Below are 10,800 nucleotides of genomic sequence, written 5' to 3'. Positions count from 1 at the left end.
ACAGATGAATGGATAAAGAAGATGTGGCACATATATACAATGGAATATTACTCAGCCATAAAAAGAAATGAAACTGAGTTATTTGTAGTGAGGTGGATGGACCTGGAGTCTGTCATACAGAGTGAAGTAAGTCAGAAGGAGAAAAACAAATACTGTATGCTAACACATATATATGGAATCTAAGAAAAAAAAATGTCATGAAGAGCCTAGGGGTAGAATGGGAATAAAACACAGACCTACTAGAGAACGGACTTGAGGATATGGGGAGGGGGGAAGAGTAAGCTGTGACAAAGTGAGAGAGTGGCACGGACATATATACACTACCAAACGTAGGGTGGATAGCTAGTGGGAAGCAGCCGCATGGCACAGGGCGATCAGCTCGGTGCTTTGTGACCACCTAGAGGGGTGGGATAGGGAGGGAGGGAGGGAGGGAGATGCAAGAGGGAGGGGATGTGGGAACATATGTATATGTATAACTGACTCACTTTGTTGTAAAGCAGAAACTAACACACCATTGTAAAGCAATTATACTCCGATAAAGATGTTAAAAAAAAAGCAGGAATATGAAATAAAAATATAAATTTAAAAAAAAAAAAAAAAAAAGAGTCTCGGAGAGGTCCAACCGTTTGCCCGAGGCCACCCAGTTCACAAGTGCAGAGGCAAAGCCAGAGGCCGGGTCCTGCTTCCACACTCTCCCACAGGGGACAGCAGAAGGGCTCAGCATCCACCATAAAAATAAATAATGTTTTATTTACGTATATTTGATGTATATAATATTATACAATTACAGGTGTACAATATACTGATTCACAGTTTGTAAAGGTTACACTCCATTTATAGTTATTATAAAATATTGGCTCTATTCCCCGTGTTGTACAATATATCCTTGTACCTCATTTCATACCTAACAGTAAAAATAAATAAATGAAAGAAGAAAGAAAACAGTTGTCCGGGTCATAATAAAGAAGTGGTCCAATCTTCATGGACACTGTTGGGGGCAGTTGTAAGGCTCACCCTAAACAAAAGGAGGGGAGGGCCCATCAGAAAAAGATGCAGAATCCTGAGAGTGGTTTTCCCCATCCCTTCCCATCTGGGCTTCACCCAAAGAGGCATCCACCCCGGCGCCAAGTAAGAGACTGGGCACTGTCGTCTCTGTGGGATGAAGCCAGGGGACTCCCAAGGCAGCTCCAGCTTCCCTTGGAGGCTGACGGGCTATTTCCATCTCCACACTCTCTCTTCCAGCATTCTTCTCCCTTCAAGGAGCTGGGGCTCCCTTGGCACCGGGCTCTTCAGAAGAAGCAGGTTGGCTCATTCAGAGAAGCAAAAGCTTCCTCAGGCCTGTCTTCCTAGAAGGGAAATGCCCATAGGAGCCTGGCCCAAGCACGGTCACCAGTGCATTCCTGTCTGCTCTGAATCTGAAGCCCTGCTTCCTGTTCTGCACTGTCCACAGCTCCTCTGAGCTGATCTCTCGATCGTGCCCAGGCCCGCATGGTCCACCGTGAGGGCACAGCAGGGAGCCGGGAAGGGGGAGGACGGGCGTTCAGCCACTATCACACGGAGCAACGTCGATGTACGGGGAGGTGCTGTGTACACTGTCAGTTACCGTTTCACCATGAATTGTTAACGTAACATTTATGGTATTTTCGGCGTGTATTTTCTCTTGGGTTTGATGGTCTGGGGATGATAAAAGCAGGTGCCTTTTGCAGCGTGTAGACCAAACAGGACAGGTTGACACGTACCTGGAGTTTGATACTGTACCACTCTGAGCATCTCCTTCTGCATATATCAAGGATCATTTGATTTCTAGAAGTCTCCCAGTTCATTTACAAAGCTCATTCAAAGTATGAGGATGCCTGTGAGGAGGACAGGCTTCTCTCTTGGTTCTGACCTGTCACCTTAATCCTTGGGTACCAGATACCGGGGAGTCACCCTGTTCCACACGCACCTTGTGCACCAAGATGAGAGAGCTTCGGGGAAATAGTGCAGCCAAGGTTACAAGTCTGTTTTCCAACAGGGGATCCAACAGGGAGGCGAAGCTCAGCTCAGCCCCTCGTGTGCTGAAATGACACCAGCTGGGCTATGAACACAGGTTATTGAAGCTCCGTGTGGACATGTTGGTCGGGTCCCTGCTGACTATGTGACATTAGCTAAGATGCTGGACTCCCTATGCCTCAGTCTCCTCATCTGTAGAATGAAAGGAAGGGATGGACAATATCCAGCATCCCTTTCAGTCCCAAGGGCTCTGCTTTTCTACTTAAGTTAATATGACTCACCCAGGTGCTGGGGGTCACGGGGAGGTCACGCATGCTCGTGACATCACAATAATATTTGTGAAAACGTTGCATCTTGGTGCCCTTAAATCAATCTAGAGTCCAATCAAAGCTTCTCTAAAATGCCTGGTTTCTTGCAGGAGCAAATAAATAACCCTTGGCGAGATCCAGCAGATAACACAGCTAGAGCTCTCTGCCATCTCTCTGACAGATTGGGAAATGAATGATGCAATTTTAAGCTCCTACATTAGACCCCAAGAGGACACCAGTGAAGGGACTGAGATTATGAGACTTCAAGGAATGATGGGATTTCCAAAACAACTTATTTCTGGTTCTGGGCAAAATTACACCTGAGCTGGACAGATGGTGTGTAAGCAGGACACGGAGGACGGATCCTCTCCTCTGAGCCCCCAGAGGCACTGCTGCTGCTCATGGTGGGCTTCCTTTAGATTTAGCTCTTCAGACACGTCTGGGGCACCTCTGACTTTCCTGCAGCGGCTCCACATCACCTGTGTCTCTCCAACCCAACACGACCAGGAGTTTCCCACCTGAGCCACTCTGGGGGCCTCAGCCCTTCCAAGTTTGCTCACCTCTAATTCATTCTTCAAAATGCACAAGAACAAGGTTCAATTATGTAAGGCGAGATCCTCACCCCCACTTATGTGCATCGCATCAGTGGGGTTCCATCACTTCTAGAATAAAGGCCAAAATGATGAACATGAGCGTCCAGGGCTGCTGGCCTCATCGTGTAGCACACGCCTTTCCTCTACGCTCCAGCCACGCAGGAGAACGTCCCCTGGTCCCTTCTGCTCCGAGGCCTCTTTCTGCACGTCCTCTTCACTATGCCTCTTCCTGGGGTTTGGATAAATCCTGCTCTTCATCCTTCAGACCTCAGCTCAACGGTCACTTTCTCGGGCAAGCGATCTTACCTCCGTGGCAAGTCAAGCCCTTCCTATGGGCAGCACAGACCTCTCCTCCCATAGATTTGTATCAGGTCTGACCTCCCTCCACAGGGACACATATTTGAGTCACTCAGTCTCTCCCATGAGGCTGTGAACCTCTTTTTTTTTTTTTTTTAGAATGATTCTATTTTTTTTAAGATTTTTTTTTTTTTGATGTGGACCATTTTTTTAAAGTCTTTATTGAATTTGTTACAATATTGCTTCTGTTTTATGTTTTGGGTATTTTTGGCCACAAGGTATGAGGGATCTTAGCTCCCCGACCAGGGGTCAAACCTGCACCCCCTGCGTTGGAAGGTGAAGTCTTAACCACTGGACCTCCAGGGAACTCCCGAGGCTATGAACCTCCTGCAAGCAGGGACCAGAAGACTTTTGTTCAGGCGCTGCACTCCCAGTGCCTGAACAGTGCCTGTCACATAGTACTCACTCAATAAACAACGTCAGACAAGTGACCCTGCCTGGTACTTGTGGCATCATCGTCAGAGAGGAGCAAGGCAAGACAGCCCACAGCCATGAACAAGCAAGTCTGAAATCGGCTCAGCTATAAGAAGTGACTCGGTATAAGACACAAGAAGCTCTGTTTCCACTTCCTCGGATTTACTGAGCCCTTCTGACCTCATCCGTAGGAACATGAACCCGTTTAAGTGTCACTTGCTCAAGCATGACTCACCCTATGCTATCAGTGTCCTCCTGTCCCTAACCCAACATCCTACCTCTTGTGGTCACAATTCCTCCTCGTATTGCTATAGCGGGTACTTGTTGGCACGGCAGGCATGACTCTAAATTTCTAATAACCGGGCCACTTCATCAGTACCCGGAGTTGCTTAAACCTGTGAGTGATTTTGTTTCTTATGCAGCCGATGGCCCACATCAGGGCCCATGTCTGTGTTTACGGAGAGACTCTCACTCTCAGGTGTGTCTGTGGCGACACGCGACATGAAATCCAAAAGCACCATCTCCAGCTCTGAGCCGCCGTGTGCATATTTGGTTGGAAGCTCGGGGCTGGTGTTCATTGACAGGCATGAACACTGGAATGAGTAATCTCTACAGCACCCTTCATACGTTTCCACCTCCCATTAGCAAAGCCTGTCTGTCCTCACTCTGCAGATGGGGAAGCTGATGGGCAGGCCAGCCCAGGGGCCCAGATGCCTGAGGGTTCAATGGCTGGAACAGAACGACAGAACAGAGAAGCTGACCCTTAGTACTCGTGTGAGCTGGGCTGGTCACCCGTGCATGTGTCCATCCATTCATCCGCTCACTCGTTCACTCCACAAATGCTCTGTGAGCACGTGTTCTATGTCCGTCACTGTGCTGGGCACCAAGGTCATGTGGGAGGACAAAACGGATGCGGTCCCTCAAGGTAGTCCAGGGAGGAAAGCGAGGCATAACACAAAGAATCACCGTAAAATATATGGGCCCACAGTGTTAGGGAGGAAGAACCTGGCATCCTGGACTTGGCAGTAATGAAGGAAACGAGCATCGAGAATGCTCTCCTGGAAAGAGAAACTTAAGCTGAGCCCTGAAGGATGGAAAGGATATTTATCCAGAAACATCATGAAGGGAGGATAGAGTTTTCCAAGCTCAGGCAGCCTCACAGGGGAAGCCCTTGAGGAAGGAGAGAGCACGGTGCGTTTGAGGGACCGACTCCCGAGCCATATGGAGCAGTGGCCAGGCTGTGGCCCGGGGACCGGGTTGAGAGCTTTGGACTCTATTCCAAAGGCAACCAGAAGTCTGCACAGGGCTTTAAGCAAAGGAAAGACTAGCTCAGCTCTGCCTATCTCATGATCTCTCTGAGAAGCAAGTGAGACCAAAGATAAATCTCCCAGGTAGACCACAAAGCATGATACTGTCTTTATGCTTGGTATAACCACTAAGCAAACTCCCAAGAGTGGTGAAAAGAGCGTTTGTAAATTCCCTACAAATAACTGTTCACGAATGACCACTCAGATTCAGAGAGTCTGTACCTTGAGATGTGCAATATGCTGGTTCTCCGGGGTTGGGTGTCAGCATGCCATCCGCCTGTCACTTACCATTTCCCGGGAACATGCTAGCAGCCACTCCAATCAATGGCCTGTGTCCCAGTGCACTGATGCATCTGGGCCTTTCCGGGGTGTCTCTGCACAGCATCTCTGCTCATTAAAGGAAAGTGCCTGCATCATAATGATAATGCCTTGCACTTATCCCGCGCATTGCCCAGGGGTGCCTCAAAGCCTTTGGCAAACATAAAATTTAGTCAGTCTAGTGACTGCAGGGGAGTCCCCAGCCTCTCAGCACCATGGGGTCTAGGCAGACAGACAGAGGTGCTGAGAAAGGAGTGCAAGGCCGGCCTCGCCCAGGCTCCGGGGCCCAAAGGTGGCAGGAGGATGAACGGGGGTCCCTGCATCGCTGGGGCAGCGCTCCACGTACATGGCCATGGCTGAGTGCGGTACAGGCAGCATGTAGGCCTGCGACCACAGAGCCCACAGGGAGAGCACCCAGGCTTGTGGCTACAGCAGGGAGCTCTGCAAGGGCAGAGACGCAAGTCCAGAGGAAGAGGCTACTTTCCTGAAGGGGCTGTGGATGTGACTGTGAGGGCAGCTAAGCTCTGACTTGGAGGCATCCGTGTGTGTGTGTGTGTGTGTGTGTGTGTGTGTGTGTGTGTGTGGACACGAGCGGAGGACAGTGAGGGGGGATGTGTATTCTCACACCTACAGGAAGGGAATAGCAAGCACATTTGTCTTCAAGCTCGTCTCTTGTTACAGGGCTTATTCCTGCCCATTCTCAGAATTACCTTCAGTCCCGCCCCGGGCCCTACAAGCACCTCCATCTCAGGGTGTAGACTTGAGTGGTGTAGAAATCTAGCAAATGGAACTATATCCTTGCCCCCCACGTTAGTGCCTCCCCACTTACGGGAAAGGCAGAGGCAGCCAAGGCCTCCTGGGTTGAGAAGCAAAGTCTTAGTTTTCCATCAAGAGCATGAAACGGCTCAAGGGGCAGATGTCGCAGGGCCCGGAGCTTGGCACCTTTAGCGGGGTCAAAGGATTGGCAGAGGAGAGAGGTGCCGTCCCAAGGTGATGCCAGCCTGTCTCCTTCCTCCGAGCGCCCGCCCGGCCCCCGTGTCTGGAAGGTGCCACCCAGCATCTGGAGGTGCGAACACCCACCCCTGCAGACAGCCGGGCTTGTTGGCAGCCACTGGCCATCTGTGGGCTGATGCTTGAGATCACCAACAGGAACAGCCAGGCTGGGCCATCCGTGTCTCCTCTCTCCCAGCCAGGCAGCAGCCCAGGGGCCCCCATCCAGTGAGCCTGGGACAGGACAGCCACAGCCCAGAGGCCGCAGGTGACAGCACCCCTGGAGCACCGACTGTCCGAAGCTGCGGCACAAGCCCACGTGCAGCGCACCCGAAAATACTGCAGAGCAACGTCGGGACCAAAGGGCCGGGTGTGTCTGCTGCCCTCATTTTCCACGCAGAGGAACCAAGGCCCAGGAAGCTCAAAGTCCATGGGCCTATGGCGTCAGGGTCCAGGGACAGGAACACACTGAATAATTCCCTGTTTTATGGACCTCTGTTCTTGAGGCAGGAGAGTACTGACTCACTGTACTATGTCTAATCAGAACCTGTATAAAGTCTTGTTGGATAAATGAAGGGGGAGATTGGACCGTTAGTTCCCAGCACTGTGACAATGACACATATAAGTGGGTATGGTCAGCCTTGCCTTCAGCCTGCTCCACCAGAAGGAATGCCCACTCCCGTCCTGTGCGACACCCCCCTGTTTCTGCCCTATGACTAGGAGACCAGGTTGGGTTTTTTACATTCACCTTGTTATCATCTAACCTATGCTTTTGGCTACTCCACACAGGTGGAGATAAGAAGTGTATGCTGCTAGAATCCATTCTACAGATTGGTAGACTGAGGCCCAGAGGACACTCTGAGCCGACCAAACCAACCTGAGGAGAAGAGGACAAACAGGAGGTAATGACTGCAACATGGGAACAGAAGCCCTCCAGATCGGAGAGCCAATCCTCCCATCAGCAAGCTGGGCCCCCAGCTGGCGTGACTCTATGCTCTGCTTCAGAAACTGAGCCTTGGCCATAAAGACGGCAGCCCCCGTGCCCACCTCCATGCTGCCCTGCCATGTCTCAGGCTAGAGGGAAAAAGGCAGGCACAGATGCGTTTGGACTCAAATGCTGCAGGCCATGGACAGGTTCTCAAGTACACGAAGTGGGCTGAGAGGGACCAGGGATGTTTGTTAGCAACACATGCCTGAGGTGGGGTAGGGGTTCTGCATTTTAATCTGCACCCCCAGCACCCTTCACCTCCTGCTTCCACAGGCTTGCTTCCCACCCCACTCCTCCCTCGCAAAGCCCCCAGACCACAGTCAGAAAGGCTCCCTGCACAGGCCCATCTCTCCTCCTGCCCGGGACCACAAAAGCCCTCCCCACTCTCGGCGCTCAGGGTCTCAGGAACATCTCAAGCCTGGAGTGACAATTAAACTGTCAACAGAGACCTCTCCCCGTCTTGGGTGTGGGCTCATTATGGTTTCCACTTGTTACTGTCTTTCCCGTCCCAGAGATTCTGCCTAGAAAAGCAACTTATGGCCATCGGTCTCCCCCCTGGAAGGCACCAGGCGACAACAACATTAGCCTTAAAATTATTCTGGGATGGAAACGTGTTTCACTGAGAAATAGGCTGCAGAGTGAAATGGCATCGAGGCCCAACCAGGTTAAGGTTACGTTATTGCATTAGCCTCTGTCTTTAGAAGCAGGAAAAGTAAATGGCTAACGAGCTGGTATTAACCCTGATGGGAGGAAAAGCATCATCAGAAACAAAGGGGAAAAGTCTATAAACACATAATAAAGGAAGTAAAAGAGGCGAGGAAGAAGTCACAAGTAAGCCATTCGCTTGTCAGAACTTTAGGACACAGCTAGGTCCCGTTTCCTGCAGGGACCCTCCCGAGGTGATGCTTTCCTTTCCTCCGGGTACCTCCAAAGCCAACTTTCCTCCTCCGGCTGAGATGCTCGGGCCAGCTCCCAGCACAATTAGCAGGAAAGAGCAGCCCTCCAGCAGAAATGCCTTCCCCTCTGCTGAGCTCATCCTGGTGAGGCCAAGGGGCTGGGGGCTGGGGGAGCTCATGCCCTGGAGCAGAGCCCGCTTCAGGTGCGGGTGCTTCCCCACCAGGGGAGAGGAGCCTGGGAGCTCTACAGGGAAGCATCACCGGGCTCCAGCTCTCTTCAGGGTGCACCGCAATGCAGCTCCAGCTCCTGGGGCTCGCTCCCTCCCTCTTTGGAAGTGCAATGTTCTGATTCCAGGAGAGGAGCCCAGACCCACCACCAGCACCCCTAGGGGCTGAGCGCTGCTGTTCTGCCAGCTGTGCTTCAGCTCAGCAGGAGGACGGGGGCTGGGGGCCCAGAGCTGTCACCCAGGCCAGGGCTCACACCCACGGGAAAGTTTGGACCCTCACTCAGACCCAGAGCGCCCACCTGGTTCCCTCTACCAGGCTGGAGCAGGTACTGAGTGCCCTGCAGGCCTTCCCCTCTGAGCTGGTCCTACTGAAACCCCCTCCCAGGCTTGAATCTGGAAGAAGAAGAGCAGCACTCCCCCACCCACTCTAACTTCTCAGCCTACAACAGACAGCCTGGAACGTGGTTATGCAGCGCCCATCTCTGCTAGAAAAAGTGCAATTTTAAAACAGCATTACAAAACGTTAAACGATGGATTTACTCCTTTTTTTTTTTTTTTTTTTTTAGTCCATCCTCTTCTTCCCGATAAACTTTTCATTTTTCTGATTTCACTTTGGTAGCTTAGAAATACTTTGGGCTTTATGTTCTTAAAAACAAAAACCAAATAATTCTGAATATAAAAATGTAAAATTGTGTGTTTTACCCATACAGGATATGTAAGGCTTAAGAATCTTGTTATTTATGTCTGTGTATATATGCACAGGATTTTAGGTTTAAGCTCATGTTTAACCAAATGCACGTCTCTCAATTTCGGAAAAAAAAAAAAAGGAAAATTCTCACTGGGCTGCGGTTTAGGGTAGAAACCCCACAGACCCCTGGATGCTGCCTAAACCCTTGGAAGCATAACCCCATCCCTTCAGCATTGTTTGAAGGATGCCTGCAGGCATTCAGCTGTCTGCTTGCGAACAACACGCATGCAATTATCAAATCTATTACAACGTGTTGGGTTTTGCAACACTTCCACTAAGCCTATTCTGGCAGGATTGCAGCATCTTACCTGTGTCACTGCAAACAAGTAACTGCTGCGATAGGTGGACCAGGTTTAAATGGCTCGGTAAGGTAGGGAAGGTGCTGAGGAGGACCAGGTAAACCCAGATTCCCACCCTTCCCCCATACGAACATTCCAAATTCTGTCGGGGACATTCACGTTTCAGATGCAGGGAGAAGGAGGGGGAAACAGGATTCTGAATTTCAAAGGCACAATCTGCCCATTTGGTGGAAGGATAAAGAAAGGATGGAGGTGGCAGGGCTGTGTTAAGATGAGAAACGCAGGAGCAAAGGAGGAGGAAGGGGAGAGGAAGGGGCTGGAGAGAGAGTGAGGAGAGAGGGTGGTGTGGTGAGGGGGGGAAGGAGGGAGGAGGGGAAGACGGACAGAGAGAAAGGAGGAGAGACTTTCAGAGATGCCAGCAGATGCAGAGAGGAATCAGGATGTCCCCTCTATCCTGCCGGTCCCAACAGAAGCGGCGAGAAGGATGTATCCCTGGGAGTTTAAGCCCCTCTTCTCCTACCCCTGGGACCACAACTGGTTAAAGCCAGCCGGCAGCTTGCACAGCAACTGCAGTGCCTCCCAGCAGGTGCACATCTCGAACCCAGCTCACCAGAGCCACTGCCGGGAAGGAGAGCGAACCCCCAAACCCAAGCTGCAAGCACCCGTGAGTGCAGGAGCGGCGAGCTAAGCCGTGTGTGCCCCGCGAGCCCAGCTCTCCCCCACACACGCAGCTCACACTCCCTGTTCCTCCCGGGCTCCCCTTCCCCTTCCCTCCTGCTCGAACCGCCCGGGGGGGAGCCGAGAGCCCCTGGTGGGTACCTGGGATGAAGAGCAGGGCAGTCGTCACGGAGAAGACAATCCAGCAGGCGGGGTGGTGCATCTTGAGGCTGCGGTGTCCCCGCGGCTGGGCCGCTGCCGCTGCTGCCGCTGCCGCCTTCCTCTGTGCTGAATTCTGAGCAGGTTTAAATCCAATGTTTGCAAAGGGAGGGGGACAGCAGAAGAGAGGGAGCAGGCAGGCAGCGTCTCGGGTGTTTCTTGCAGACACACAACTGGCGGGCACCACCAGCGCCAACCTGCGCGGGGCGCGGAGCAGACCTCCTCCAAGGCTCGCATTGGCTCCACTCTCCTGAGCGACACGCGGGCACTCTCCGGCAGGGAGGCTGGGCTCTGGGGAGCTCCGGTCTGCCCAGGCTCGCCCTCGCCCGGAGCACGCGTGTGCACTGCTCTCTGGGGCAGGTGCCAGCGCGCAGGGCTTGCTTCCGTGGGCACCGGAGCGCCTTCGTGGGCAGTGGAGGGGCTGGGGCAGTGGGGACCTCACAGAGCAGGGCTCAGCGCGCAACAAGAAAGGCAGTGTGACCAAACC

The 10,800-nt window shown here is 52.2% G+C and overlaps 1 protein-coding gene across 1 annotated transcript in view; it reads right to left on the bottom strand.

The window, feature by feature from the left end:
• OPCML (opioid binding protein/cell adhesion molecule like) overlaps positions 1-10,444 on the bottom strand; it is a 1,102,163-nt gene extending 1,091,719 nt beyond the window's left edge. The window contains exon 1 of the mRNA XM_024131267.1: positions 10,257-10,444. Coding sequence (XP_023987035.1) covers positions 10,257-10,317 — 61 coding nt within the window. The 5' untranslated portion in view covers positions 10,318-10,444. The remainder of the gene's footprint in view (positions 1-10,256) is intronic.
• Between the last annotated feature and the right edge of the window lie 356 nt (positions 10,445-10,800).

The sequence above is a fragment of the Physeter macrocephalus genome, chromosome 16, assembly GCF_002837175.3.
Source record: "Physeter macrocephalus isolate SW-GA chromosome 16, ASM283717v5, whole genome shotgun sequence".
Classification (NCBI taxonomy): Eukaryota; Metazoa; Chordata; class Mammalia; order Artiodactyla; family Physeteridae; genus Physeter; species Physeter macrocephalus.
The sequence above is the reverse complement of the archived record's forward strand: the minus strand, read 5'-3'. Positions and strand labels throughout refer to the sequence as shown.